The sequence below is a fragment of the Populus euphratica genome, unplaced genomic scaffold (assembly GCF_000495115.2).
Source record: "Populus euphratica unplaced genomic scaffold, PopEup_1.0 scaffold18.1, whole genome shotgun sequence".
Lineage (NCBI taxonomy): Eukaryota > Viridiplantae > Streptophyta > Magnoliopsida > Malpighiales > Salicaceae > Populus > Populus euphratica.
In genome coordinates, this window is record NW_011499881.1 from 671,858 (window position 1) to 688,013 (window position 16,156).

Sequence of the window (16,156 nt, forward strand, 5' to 3'; positions counted from 1 at the left end):
AATTAAGTGTTTATGAATTTAAATATTTTTATTTTTATTTTAATTAATAAAAAATAATTATGAGGTAGTGGATACTTATGTAATTTTTAAACTATAAATTTTTTTATTTATAATATGTATTAAAAAAATAATATAAATTATATTTCAAAAAATTACTTATAATTATTTGACACGAGTACAAAGACATGAGAAAATTAATGATGCAAATCCGCTATTAATCGACCAAAATAACACTTTCCAAGTTGCTTTTCAGTTATTTTCTCATCAGCATTATTTTTAAATAAAAAATTTTTAAATTAATTTTTATTTAACAATACTTTCAAAAATAATTTTAATTAAACGTATCTTAATTGATATATATTTTTCCTTTCAAATCACTCTCACACCAATTACAGCAATAATAAATACACTGAACCAACCTGTCGACATCTCACACGTTAAAACCAAATGCAATAATTCCCCGCCCAGTTTTTTGGCAAGTACTAGCGAGCCATTCGGTCCATGAATGGAGTGATTGCATCCAAAAAGGGCAAATTACGAGTCACATGGCGCTATTTTTCAAGCATCGTTAAGTGCCAAAGTGCTTAAATGAAAACGGACCCTACGGAATTGATCACAGGAATGCTTGCATCCCTCATTTCCTAGTAGATGTCAAATCCAGAGCATTGTTACTGCAGCAAGTCTCTTTCAGGGAGGGAATCCGAAGGCATGTCACCATAATTGTATCTGTACGCTTACAAAGATGTCAACGGGGGAGGGAAAAAGATGCCCTAGCGACTTTGATGCGAAACTTCATGATGTTACAACGTCACCACCCTTTATTGCAAGATTAACTGCAATGGCATTGAGGGGCTTAGCCTAGAGTGGAAGGGGCTTGTCTCTTTTCATTACACATGGATTCAAGTTCTGATGTGCATGCCTGTCACCCCTGCGGTGCCTTACATGCCTACTAGGTTTGCAGGGTATTCAGTGAGCCGTGGGGATTAGTCGTGGTGCGCACAAGCTGGCCCGGACACCCCACGTAAATCCAAAAAAAAAAAAAAAGATTAACTGCAATAGACCAGCAGGGGTTGCTGGGGGTATTTTTTTTTATTCGAACATGATTCAGGTTCTATTAAAAATGAGACTGGAGGGTTCTTTCCTTCGCGTTTCTTCTGGATCCATCCCTGTATGGTATGTTTGTTATCCTCACGGTACCTTACATGCTCACTAAGCTTGCAAGGTATTTAATGGGCTTGAGAAATAGTTGAGATGCACGCACAAGCTGATCCGGACACCCACGTTAGTCTAAAAAAAAAAAAGATTAACTGCAATGGACCAGCAGGGGTTGCTAGGGATATTTTTTTTTATTCAAACATGATTCGGGTTCTATTAAAAATGAGACTAGAGGGTTCTTTCCTTCATGTTTTTTCTGGATCCATCCCTGTATAATATGTTTGTTATCCTTACGGTACCTTAAATGCTCACTGAGCTTACAAGGTATTTAGTAGGCTTGAGAAATAGTCGAGGTATACATAAGCTAGCTCAAACACCCCGATTATAAAAAAAAAAAAGATTAACTGCAATGGGGTAAATTGCTAACAGTTTGATTAAAGGTTTATATAATTGGTAATTTTAAAATTTTAAAAAATTAATTTAAATATATAAATTTATCTAAATATCCATAATTTTATTTAAAATATTTATTTATCTCATAAAAACAACAGCTCTAAGATAGATCCAAGATTTAGTTTTAGTAAAGGCAAGATGGTATAAGTATATTATTAAATTAATTAAGATCCAACAAATCCAAAAATAACAAGTTTTTAATATAAAGTTACAAAATTTACATGTAGTATATAAAGATGCTTTGCAAAATTCTATTTTTCTTCTTTTTATAATTTACAATCACTCTTTATAAAGCTTTGTATGTTCAAAACGTTATATAATTTATTCATTACCAACACTTTCAAATATATTTTTAATGTAAAAACTAAATAATCATTCAATCAATTATCTCTGATTTAATTGCATAATTAACTTCTATATTTTCCTTATTCAATTCACATAATCATCCTAGGTATACATATAATGAAATGAACCAAAACATCCTAAAATCATTCTCACACAATCCTAGCATTTTTAACATTCATTTTGTATTTCACATCCTAATACATTGTCATAAATTGTTTATTTCATCAATTTCTCATAGTTTTTTTTGTCTAAGTTACATTGAAAGTTCAACTATAACTAAATAACATAATTAAATAAGTTATATTGAAAATTCAACAACAACTAAACAACATAATTAAACATATTTCAATCCTCATCAACACAACAACACATACTAAATATACATAATTAATAAACATTTATTGTATTCCAAAAGTTATTATTTCTTCCTTTAAATAGTCGGCTCTACTTTCACCATAAAAACCTAACTTTTTCCCCTTTAATTATGCTTTATTTAGAGTCATATACATTTTATTTCATCCCAATAACATTATTTTTTCACAATTTCACTTTTCCCCAACTTAACACTTAAGATTCTAATTCAAAATTTAAATTTTTTGTATAAGCTTTGGTAATCTTTACTTACATTTATACAACTTGAGTTTATAATATTTTACCTGATAATGATATAAACTTCAAATGTTAACTAGTTAACATTTTTTACTTCTCTTTTTTTCCTTTCAACATCGTGAGTTTCCTTTCTCTACTTAATTTTCCTCACTTAATTTTCCTTTTAATTCTTGAATTAGATATGTTCAATACTCATTCCCTTATTTATCTTGCTTTAAATCCTGGTTTTTTCTTCATGGTTTTAATAAGAAAGCTCTCATTTTTTTTTTTACTTTTTTCAACATTGTTCGTCAGTTAAAAAGGGAAGAAAAAACTAAATTTCTAGTTTTTCCAGCTTATTTACAAAAAAGCCATAATGAGCCTACATGTTATTTTTTATTCGACTGTTGATATTCTTGTATAGTTTATCCAAACCTTGATTACCTTAAAATTTTAACCCAAGATAGAGCAATGTGTTAGGAGGGTATTTGTAAGATCTTAATCCAATCTGACGACTGGATTGAGAGTTATGCTTGTTAGCATAAAACTAATTAGTAGGTGATTTTATATCTAGATTTGAATTTTTTTATTCAATCATTGCTAGAATTATTTTCAATTATTTTATTTACTTCTCATGACTATTATTTTTCCCAAAATATTTTTATATTTTTATTTTTATTATTTATTTTATTCACAGACTTACTATATTTTCATGACAACGTTATCAATTTTTAACCAAAGTTTACACTAAAACCTTTTGGAGCAGTGTTTTTTTTTTAATTTTATTTCTCATTTCCATTATAATTTTTTAGAATTATTTTCTCATTTCAAAACACATCTATTTTAAATTTCTCATAATTTTTCTATCCATCAAAACCTATTACCGGTTTCAACATGGTATATACTTCATTCATTTATTTATTTTGTAATGTGGGCAAGTGCTCATATGCTGAATTCGTCTATGATAATTTTCAGGATATAATTAAATTTTCTAAACCTCTAAAAAAATAAAAAGGAGAGACAAAAGAAAAAAAATATGTTTTTTATTTTGTGTATATTTCTCTTTATGTAATAACAAGTTTATACTTCAAACATTTTAATGAAACTATATGACTATTAATAAAATATTTATATTTTGAATTAAACTGAATAACTGCTATTTAATTTTATTTTATCAATTGCAAAAGTTAAAATTAATTATAAAAAATAAAAATAAATTGACTCAATAAAAAATTAATGTTGCTTATAAATTAGATTTCAATTGCTATCTTTTGATATTATAAATATATTTATATATCATTGTTTTTACTTAATTTACTATACATTAAAAAGTGAATAGATCAATAGAAATTCGGTGTATACACATTTAGTTGGCATTGGCATTTTATTGTTTAACAGACGAAAAGAAATTAGAGACTTGGAGGAAAACAAAAGATGTGAATATTATTAGATGGAGTGATAGCAGAAGAACTAATTAAATTAAGATGTAGCCTCCATTGAATAATTTAGCTCAAAGAGTTCTGTAAACAACATTGCTCTAATTCTTTTAACCGCAGAAAGTCACAATTGAAAGACTGGACTAGGCTGTTCAAATAAATAAATAAATAAAAGAATAATTACACAGCAAGATTTTTTTTTGGTTTAAAAATATATTAAAATATTTTATTTAGATTTTTTTTAATAACAACTCATTAATAAAATTATTAAAAAATATTTTAAAAAATATCAATTTAATATTTTTTTTTAAATACACATATAAAAATTTAAAGCTATTTCAGTTCTAAATAAGTAAATTTTACGACTGAACGCTGTAAAATATGTTTCTTGGTTGTTGAGGATGCTCCTGACTCAAAGAGAATATATCAAGTTCGGATTTAGAAAAATTAATATATGGTTCTCATAATTAAGTAACCAATATTCAAATTATTCATGCTTCACTTTCAATTATTTAGATGAGTTAGGTTGCCTATTAACATGAGGCTGCTCACAAGGATCGACGATAGCTACCGAATATTCTAAAGTGGGATTGGATCCATTAACACGTACGTATTTGTAAACTTTTTAATTAATTTTTTTCATGATTAAATTATATTAAATTCAATTTTTTGGCAAACATACAGAAAATTTTATTTCAATGCTTTAGATGAATAATGGATCTTAAAGATTACCGAAGAACATGGTTTAATCCCAATTAACACGCAAGCGGACTTGAGAATATCATAATTATAGAATTAAAGAAAAATAGCATATGAACACACACAATATAACAATATAATTTGAGGCAACACCTAAAAAACTTTATTCCTTTAAATATGCTAGATTAATGTAAGAGTTGTGTTTTAAGAACATCTAGAATGAAGATATACTATCTTATTTTTTTGTTTATTATTGGAAAAAAAATATTATTTACACACATAACATAACGCACATAACGCGTGCAGAATGAAGATATACTATCTTATTTTTTTGCTTATTATTGGAAAAAAATATTATTTACACACATAACTCGTGCATATATATATATATATAATTTAATATTCATTATTTATATTTATATTTGGTATTTAATGTTATTTTATTTTATATTGATTCAATTAGACAATTGATCAACTTACAATTAAAAAATATTCTTAAAAACAAAAATCTAAAGTAAATTGTTGCAAAAATAGTTAGTATGAAATTTATTTTTAGTTTTTATAGCTGATATTTAAATGAAAAGGAGTAATTTGCAAGTAATTTAAGTAGTTTATAAATTACATCACTGCACACATGCACCATGTATCATACACTAAAAAATTACTAGTTATATGTGAAGTAGCAACCTCTAGCACCATGTATTATACACTAAAAAATTACTAGTTATATGTGAAGTAGCAACATCTAGATGAGCATATCAATATGCTAATAGAATTTGTATTATCTTTGATGAACCTATAAATATTTTTCTCACTTGAAAGATAAAATTTTTGAATTCTTTCTTTTTTACCGATTGTATTTCTTCTTAATTTCTCTATACATGCATGCACTAGTATATGTACAGTTTATTACAAATACGGACTGTCATGACATCTGGTATAACTAACGGTCTGTCATGATAGTTAATATAATTGTAGCTAAGTCAGTTAGAGTTAGTTACAAGGAGAAAAAAGAGGTAATTAGCAGAAATCCTAATCCTGACATAACCAACTCTTCTTTTCAGTTAGCTCTCACGTAACCAATTCTTCTTCTACCTTTGGTTTATCATCCCTCTGCAAGTGAAAGGGTCTGAGAACAAGGCACAACTATGTTTTGAGAAACAAGAACCTTGAACTTGTGAGATGTTTAGTCAAAAGATTCGCTAACCGTTCGACAGTGGGAACAAAGTGTAACTGTATTTTCCCTTTGAGAACTTGGTCACAGATAAAGTGTAGATTAATTTCTTTATGTTTTGTTCGGGTATAAAATTCAGAATTTTTGGCTATATGATAAGCATTGATATTGTCATACTAGAGTATAGGAACAATAGGGGTAGGAACACATAGTTCTCGCAGTGATGCTTGGATTTAAATAATTTCTGTCTTAGCCAGGAAAAAACCTCTATACTCTAATTCTGTACTGCTGCGAGATACTAGTTTTTGCTTAGTAGAGGACTAATAAATCAGATAACCCCTTAGATAAATGAGATAACCACTTGCACTTCATTGATCATTAGGTTGAGCATCCCATTCAGCATATGTGAAACCTTCTATTATCAATTGAATTGATGAATTTAAAAGTAAGCCATCATGCATAGTCCCTCATAAGTATGAAGGATTCTTTTGACAGAGAGCCAATGGGCTGGAGTTGGTTGTTGCATAAACTGACATGCTTTTATTAACAATGAAAGCTATGTTAAACCTTGTAATTGTAAGATATTGAAGTGCTCCCACTATACTGTAATAACGAGAAGTATCTTTCATAGGCTCACCATCAAATTTAGATAAATTCTGTCCAACAGCCCCAAGAGTTTTGACTGGTTTTGTATCAAACATTGCTATTCTATGTAGTAAATTAAAGACATATTTGGTTTAGCTGAGATATATAGAACCCTCATAGTAAGAGACTTCAATACCTAGGAATAGGTCAGCATCCCCAAATCAAGTAATTCAAACACATAATTCAGTTTAGCAACAAGTGAAGTAACTTATGTAGGTGAGTTGCTTGTGATAAAGATGTTATCTACATAGATAAGAACAATCAAAGTTGTAGATTCACCAAAGCATAGAAATATAAAACTATCAGTCCTGGAGTTGCTGAACTTTCACTGTAAAAAAGCAGAACTGAGCCTATGAAACCAAGTTTATAGAGCTTGTTTTAAGCCATATGAAGCTTTCCTTAATCAACAAACTTTGGTAGGAAACTTGGTGTCTACATAGCCAAGAAGTTGGGACATGTAGACTTGTTCCTCGAGCTCACCATTTAGGGAAGCATTGTGTACATCAAGCTGTCGTACTTCCTAATTAAAACTAAGAGCAATGGATAATATAATGTGAATAGTTGCAGCTTTGACTATTGGGCTAAATGTCTTAAAATAATCAAGGCTAAGTGTTTGATGATATCCTTTTGCCACAAGTCTAGCTTTATAACTGTTAATATTACAATCTAGCTTGTGCTTTAATTTGTATACCCACCTGCAGCCTATGATATTTACATCAGAAGGCTTGGCAACAAGATCTCATGTGTTGTTCCGATAAAGAGTTTCAAGATTCACTTAAATAAAGAGAATCTACATTTGCAGGAATGACATCAGTGGATATTGAGGTACCTTGTGCTTCATTTATCAAATAAATAGGGATGGTGAGACTCGAACTCGTGACTGCTTCATCATCAAGACTCTGATATCATGTAAACAACCATCTCAACCCAATAACTTAAGCTGTTATGTGAGGCCTCAAGATATGATTTATATTATTCTCTAACATTTATCAATATGGAAATAAGGCAAACAACTAGAGGAGGATAGTATTGCAGGAAGGAAACTTGCTGAGAAAGCATCATCAGTCTGAGGTAGAGGAATGTTTTGTTGAAAAGGAATTGTGTTTCATAAAAAACAACATAAGGTGTGACATAAACTCGTTTAATAAGATAATCAAGGCACAAATAACCTTGTTATTAAGGTTATAACCAATAAATATACACTGAATTGATCGATATTATAGTTTATGGTTGTTATAAAAGCGATTAAAAGGATATCATAGGTAACTAAATAATCTGAGGGACTTGTAATCAGGAGTTTTCTAAAAAAGGGTTAGATAAGATGAATCATTGTTGAGTATCTTACTTGACATTTTATTAATGAGGAATGTTGCTAATTGAAATGCATACTGATATAACTTTATTAGCAAATAAGCATGAGCTAGCAAGGCCAATCCAATCTCTACAACATGTTTATGTTTCCTCTCAACTCTTTTATTTTGAGTTGAATTATAAAGGCAGGAAAACGATGCACAATACCAACCTATTAAAGAAAGGTTATGAAGGATTTGAACTTACCCCCTTTATCAGATTGCATATATTTTATAGTGTCATCAAATTGATTCTCTATATAAGTTTGAACTGCTTAAACATTGGAAGAGTTTGGCCCTTTGTGTGTCGAAGGTAGAACCACGTGTATCGTAAGAAATCATCCAAGAACAAGATAAAATACTTAGCATCAAATATGGATTTGACTAAAACAGGCCCTTAGATTTCCATATGAATTAGTTCCAATGGTTTGGAGGTATGAGAGGAGGAGAGACAAGTGGACAATCTATGACTTTTTGCAAGTTGACAAGAAGAACATTTAGTGGAGCAACTAACAACTTTATTCTTTTCATAGGAAACATTACAGTTTTGTAATACTTGAACTATAACATCAATGGCAGCATGACCTGGTCTGTGTTTCCATATTTCCATTTTATTATGAGTAGATCTGAAGCTTAAAGAACGAACAGTAAGGGTAAGTAAAAAAATAAAAAAATGATTAAATCAAAAAAATTAGAAAAAAATAACTGAAAAAACCAAATTGTGAAAAAAACTGATTAGTTTGGTTTGATTTTGATTTTATAAACCTAAAACAAAAAAACCAAACCAAACCTAAATAAAAAAATCAGAAACAAATTAAGTTAAACGGGAAAAAAACCAAGCTAAATTAATTTGAAATGATTTTTTATCCTAAAAAACTGAACTAAAACAGGTCGGTGTTGACCGGTTTTGGTTTGGTTTTGTCTTTTTTTAAATTTTAATTTGGTTATTTTTTTTGATAAAAATTAAACCGAATAAAAAATGATCATCCTTGATGAAAAGTAGAGAAATCTTTAATGCCAACATATTCCATTTTCTTGTTGTTTAGTGCTTGAAACCTGTAAAGTCCATTCTTAAGTCTGCCTTATATCACTATCTTTTTTGTATGCAAATCTTTTATAAAGAAACTATTAGATTGAAATTCAATTAAAGCATTATTATTTGAGTAGAATTTGGCAACACTTATTAAGTTTGCTGAGATGAATGGAACATGAAACATCTTTTTGAGTTGAAATGATCATGAGTTAAAAACTAGACAATGAGAACCAATTTTAAAAATGGATAAGTGCTTATAGATAATAACTTGCTCCATAATCAAGGTACTAATTTTCATATGTAAAATGGCAATTATAACAATTATATTGTTTATTGTTTTGATGTACTAATTTTCATATGTAAAATGGCAATCATAACAATTATATTGTTTATTGTTTTTAATATTCATATTTCAAGAGTTAGTATCATTGCTTGAAGAGTTTTGATAGAAGATATCAAATTTGTGATAGTAAATATGTACTATATAGTTAAATTTATTACATAATTGACATTGTTGCTTTACGTAAATTTGCTACTCCGATCAGACCTCTATACTAAGAAGTATATGCTCTAAGAAAAAAAAAATAAAAAAAAAATTCACCGCTAATTATTTAAGCTGAATGTTTTTTTTTCTATTTCTTTTTTCAAGTACAAGCAATAAAATTTCATTGCAATGGATGTAGGACCGACTTAAGGTGTCATTATGTATGTTAATAATTGTATTATGAATCCTATGAAAAGAACACATGTGCACAGCCAGCTACAGCCTATGATCTCCCTCGTATTTGCTTACATTTCTTGTGTGTCTTGTCTTGTCTAATTTATGTCAACTGGACATTAGAAATGGGCAGCCCTCTTCACGGGCGATTTTAGTCCTTACAACCAAATAATTCGGAGAGAGCTGGCCTCGCTAAATATATATTGCCACGAAGTGCTGGAGATTTGATAGCAGGCTCAGTTCATTGATGGAGGAGCCTCTGTAAGGAATTTATACAATTCACACACCTTCCTTCTAACTCAAACCCCATTATGGATTGTTTAGGTGGTAAGAAAAAGAGCAAGCAGTGTGAGAAAGGTCTTAGAGGGCTCACAGAGAAGGTATGGCTTTTCCAAGAAGAAATCCAAGCTATAATGTACGAGAGAGAGAAAGACGCTAGAGCTTATGAGAGAGACATGATAGTTTTTGCATTTAAAAGAGCAGAATGGAAGCAAGAAAGAAAGAAGCTTAAGGAGGAAGTAAAGAGATTGAGAAAGGTAGTGGAAGAGAAAGATGAGAGGATTAAAGTATTGGAAGAAAGGTCGATAGGAAGAGAAAGTGAAAAAAGGGAGGAATTCTTGGGGATTTCCAGCTTCCTTGTGGAGCAAATGAGGGAGGAGAGAGTGTGGCGCGATGAGGCTGTGGATAAGTGGAAGAAGCTATATCTTGCCATTAAGGCCGAGCTTGATGATCTCATTCAGAAGACTCACCATGGTGCATCTCTCTCCTTTTTCTCATACTCGCACGCACTCGCACACACAAAAATAAAGCCTGCACCATTTTCTTCAGCAGACTTCCTTTGCATGATTCCCCACGCATGGTGCAAATTAACTACATATTAATTACCTGTGCATTTATGTAATGTCTTGCAAATATTTCAGTTTTATCATTCAGTGCCGCGCAAACCTCAATGTCTAGCGCATGGCACATGCTACTAGAATTGGCATGCTCCACAACTTCCTTTCGTCAAACATCCTAAAAAGTTGATTGAAGTTGTCCAAGAATGGGTCCCAATAATACATTTTTGCTTCTCCCGAAGATAATGTGTAGTACATGAGGTAGTGATCAGAGTCCAGCATCTCTTCTTATCCCAAGTCGCTTACTGTTTCACCACATCAATCCTTTGTGATAACATATGTGGGAGTTTTCTTTTTCAAAAAAGAAGTTGAACATGTCTTGTTGCCATCACTTGATACAAAATAAAAATATGTGGGCACAAAATGCAAGATTTCAGAGCATCATAATCATATTAAACTTATATTAAATGATATGGCCTTGAGTATCTATTTTAACCACTACTTTTCCTTTGGTCAATTGGTATACCAATTATGCTGGTACACTGATTAAGAAACCATGACAGTACAAAAAATAATCAATGAATGACAGTTATGTATGCTTGCAACTCGGTTTTGCAGGAGATGGCTTGCACTGGAGAGCAGAGGGAGAAGAAATGATTGAGGAGTTGAAGATGGAAGTGAAGGCCAAGGAAGGATGTATAGAGGAGCTGAAAGCACAATTAGCTCTAGCGAAGAAAGAAGAATACAATAGGGCAAGGGAGGTCGATATTCTGCGGCAGAGCTTGAAAATCATGAGCAGTAGGAAGGCATCCAGCTTTGCTCTCAGCAAACCGAAGTTAGAACTTGTGAAACAGGCTAGAAAAGCATAACTAGCTTTACAAGTAAAATCTACATTACAATATCGATGGACTGTACTGTAATCTTTTTCAAGTCAACTTGAGCAAGGATCGAGCAAATCTTACATTACTAAAACACAGTGCCTTTTTTGCACCTTTTCGTATTATACCTGGCACGGTAGCTTGCTAATTAACAAGAGCAGTAGAGCACAGACGAAGGGATTTTGGTTAGATTACGTGAGGTAGTAACCTCCAAAAAAAGGGGACTAAATGGTTAAATCGATGAGACGAGTGAGGCGACTACTATTTTCTCTTATTCCTCTCCAATGAAGTTGCTTAGTGAACCAACTTCATTTGCAATAAAAGCTTGAATTTCAACATTAACCCTTTTGCGAAGAGGGGGTTTAATTAGAAATATTTCGAAAGGATAAATTTTTCTATCTTCCTCGAACTTATAACCACTCTATCTTTCACTTGCACAGTAAATAAGATTCAATTAACATTCCTAATCATATTTCAAATAAATCTAATTGTTGATTTCACAGATCTGGTGATGGGTTTATAAATTCGACGACCATTTGGCTCTTTTAGGAGACTTCAGTAATTGAGTAAGAATGCAAGTTGATTCAAAAGCAGAGCCCTCTAGCCGTTTGATACCTACCAACAACGATCTGAGATTTGGTGGAAAAGATACAGGTCTTAATTTTAGTTAGATTGGATGGCCAACCATCCTCTTCAGTTGGACAATGGACTTCATTTTGTAAAAGATCTCCATGGAAGGATTAGCGCCAATGAAATGATGATCAGAGAGAATACGAAGACCAGGAAAAAGGAACTCCGTACTGAATAATATTTTGATATTGAGATTGTACAACATCCAATCATGCAAGTTGTCACGGAAATGTGTGATCTGGATTTGATATAAATATTGCTGTAAAGAAACATTTCCTACCCACAGACCCACCCCTACCTAAGCTGTAGTGCTTTACATGTATTCTTCTGATGGGTTTCCTATAAGACTGACAGACTGTTAAATGCTGCATACAGACACATTGCCTGATAACCGCCAAAGAATTATTCAGCAATAATGATAGGAAAGGAACGTCCATGAACATGCTTCGGCTGCTAGCATTCAGTTTTTACTGCCTTCTTAGCTGGTCGAGAAGCTATCTCGTTCACTGCTTTCTACCCTTCCAAAAGCGTGGTAGTTTGATCTCACATTCTGACCGCAGGAAAACATATATGGATGAATGTCTGGATAAGCATGGTAACTAGTAATTATGAAAGCTGTTGGGTATACTTAACACTATGCAGTTCAATAAATGGACAAAACACGAAAGAGTGAATCTCTGGAACAATGAGTAAATATTCGACAGAGTGATAACTACCGAATATGTAAAAGCTTCAAGGGACACAGGAGCTTGAAACTATGAGCAAATGAATTGGTCTCAGGAAAGTAAATTAGTCTCCACTCCTACCACAAGCAACCATCAAGGAAATCAAATATATTATTAATCTAATTATCTGGATGAAAATAATCATTTAACAAGATGCCATGTACCTCTCAAGCAGCGTGATGTAATAGAAATCCTCCATATGATCCACTATCTTGGATTCAAACACTATAGAGGGGAGCATTAATTTGGATCAGACTGCATACAAAAAGAATTTATTGGGGCAGAATCAATTGCAAAAATAAGAGTACCAAGGTATAAAGATATCACTATTTGTTGGCTGGCTTTCTGTTTCCTGTTTCCTGGCCTTTGCATCTGGGTCACCCATACAAATGAGTAAGTTATGGAAAGAACAGACAGAGTACAGTTAAGAACAAGACACATACGAATCCATTGACAACATCTGGTGTGGACCCCTCAACAAAATCACCTTGGTATTCATCTTTCAAAATCTCCGAATTATCCTGAACAGCACAACACATTTTGAAGTTATATAAAATGAAAAGAAATATAATATTGGCAATTTCCATGTGATGTCCACGACATTCCTTCCAAATGTTGGTTGTGCACCGAAGGAAACATGCGGTTAGTGTTGTCGCTCGTCCCCGCGCAGCATCGTTGGTAATTTTTGCTTGTTTTAAGAGTCATCAATTAGTATTAAATTGAGGATTATTAAAAAACTTAAATATACTGGTTTTTATCAGAAATTCAATTCAAGACTAAAATAAAAGGCCAACGGCGGTTGACTTGTGTTTTCTGGAGATGGGGAAGAATGGACCAGCTGTGGGGCTGTTGGGTGGGGGAGCTGGGTATGTGTGGGTCTGGGAGGCGTTTGGCTGGGGAAATGGTTTTTTTTTCTTGGGGAAGAAAAGCAAAGGAAGAGGGCGGCCCTGGTCCGGTGAGGGAGAAGAAGATGGGGATGGTTGTCTGGTGAGGTCAAAAGACTGGCTGTGAGAGGGGACTGTTGATCTATGGCGGGCTGCTGTGGGGAAGGAAATGTTAGTGACAGATCAGGGGGCGGCTGCCTTGTTTTTCTTCCAACGGCTGCTCTCAAAGATATATTTTTTGAGGTTTTCATTATTTTCTTGTTATTTTTAATTTTTTAAAAAAATTTATCAAAAACATAGATAAAGATAGCAACAAGTGTGAATCACAGTCAAAAGAGCTAGTGTCATGAATCACACGAACATCTTTCACATATATTTGCTTTGTTCTTGAAAAAAAAATAATTAAGAACTCTATGAAAGTCCACCCACAAATTTAATCAAAGTCAACAAAGATGCAAATTAACTTATCCCACCTGAGCTAACTTATGAAAGTCTGACCTGATAATACAGATGCATAAGGTCATTTTGAGATCGATCGCAATAACAAAGAAAAATAAATACGCAACTCAGCTTTCATATGAATGCAGTTTTCAAAGGAATGGAGTAACTCAGCTTCCCTTGCATGCGTGAAGCAATCATGCGCAATTTTCAGATGAATGCCTGTCAGGAGTCAGCAATAGCAAAGCTGCAGAAAGTATCAGGCGCACAAGGGAAGTACTTAAGTTACTGAAAAAGTCGAAATAGTACATCTATGGTAGATTCGGTGGTGAGAAATAAACAGGTCCAGTGACGGGAATTGCAATCCAACAGCAAACCTTGAATTTAAAGAGGATGTCTATTTATTGTAGAAGATGAAGTTCACTGTAGCATATATAAAATGCATATCCAGAAGTTAAGTTTGCAGTCTACAGTAACTTGCACTTGCTATTAAGGGAAGGTTACAGAAAAAGCATATCCAGGAGTTAAGGCCAATGTTATCTCACAGATGTAAGACAAAATGTGGCAAAATTTTGAACCAAAATTCAAGACAAGAAGAATGACAATTGATTTCTTTAAGAGGTACGAGGTACAAAATGTCTTGAGCATGTTTGAGATTATTTGTTTAAGTTTCCAGCGTATGAGCATACTAAAAGGCATCGCCTATTTTTGTAAAACTTAATTGCGCACAAGCCAAAAACTATAAGGATTAAAAAATACTGTTTAATTCACCTATAATGATGCATGAGCTTGTATGTTGATGCATCCCTGGAGGCTAGAATCTCAGAAAGGAGTTCACTCAAGAAAAAGCACCCACAGCAGTTACATATGGACTATATTAATCAGCAAAAATCAACACTAAATACAGAAACGAAGGAATAAGTTTAATCAGCCTATATTAGTTCTTAAAAATGTGTACACGCATGATATAACGTTGGTCATTGCCCTAGAAACTTTAGGATTTTGAAAGAGAAGCATGAGATGGTTAAAGAGCAATGAAATCAAAACTTACGTGTAGCCAATTAATAGTTTAATGACAGAGATGATCCATATCCTGAGTGAATCATAAACAATCAGAACACTATAAACCTGAAAAATTTGGAGCACAATCAAGTATATCATAACCATGTTGGGATGTTGTTATTAATAGATAATAGCATCTGCAGCCCTATCCTAAAAAGAAGGGATACTATTGTTAAAAGACTACACTAATAAGTGGAAATTATCAAATAAGTTACATCAATTATTGAGAAAATAGTGTAATTCATGTGCTGTCACTATTAATACTATAATTTATGGCAAAATTATTTTACCATTCATACCTATAAATAAAAGCATTATTTGATAGCAAAAAGTAAAAGAGAGTGAGAATAAATGAAAAGAAGAGAGATGGGCTACAATGTCAGCAGTCTTGTTACCATTGTAGCAGTTGCAAGTACAACAATGAAAAATTGTAGTTGAGAAGAGTAGATGTGATTCTCTTCTTTCATGTATTTGTATTGTATTATTTTTCTATCTCTAATAATATGGATCTTTTCCATAGATGTAGGTGATTTGTCAAATCATGTTAAATATTGTATCAATATGCTTAACCTCCAATAAACAATAATTAGAACATCACCGGTCTGAATTTCCAACATACCATTAACAACAGTCAGAGAGAAATTGCATCTATTATGAATTTATTCCACATAATTATCATATATGCAGATCATTTGCACACCTGAACTTCTTGCTTAAGATCCCCATCAATAGCATAGAACTATACTGACAATAAATCAATCAAGGGATGATAGCGAAACATAGTTCATGCATATCAACTCTAAAAGCACTCTGCTGAAACAACCACATTACAATTTTTTTTAATAAAAAAAAGCTTCATTGCGTAGCAATTTGCGAATTGAATTTCACTGTGTATTAACGAAATACAATAACAGTATGTATCATTTACTCATGGAATTACCATGTCACGTATCACTTAGTCTCCCAATTCACCATGTCTCTTTCTTTTTGACATAATAATGAAATTTTGCTGCAATCAAAAAAATTCATCAGGGGATCCATGTCCGCCAAATTAGTAGGTGTGCTATTTTTACAAAATGCAACTGCAACATAAGTCACACAAACACAC

At 32.2% G+C, this 16,156-nt stretch overlaps 1 protein-coding gene across 1 annotated transcript; it reads left to right on the forward strand.

Moving 5' to 3' along the window:
* The first annotated feature begins 9,660 nt into the window (after window positions 1-9,660).
* LOC105129383 (golgin subfamily A member 6-like protein 1) lies at window positions 9,661-11,423 on the forward strand. Its single transcript, XM_011031413.1, has 2 exons — window positions 9,661-10,348; window positions 11,050-11,423. The coding sequence occupies exons 1-2, from the start codon at window positions 9,907-9,909 to the stop codon at window positions 11,298-11,300; spliced, it is 693 nt and encodes a 230-aa protein (XP_011029715.1). The 5' UTR covers window positions 9,661-9,906; the 3' UTR covers window positions 11,301-11,423.
* The last annotated feature ends 4,733 nt before the right edge of the window (window positions 11,424-16,156 follow it).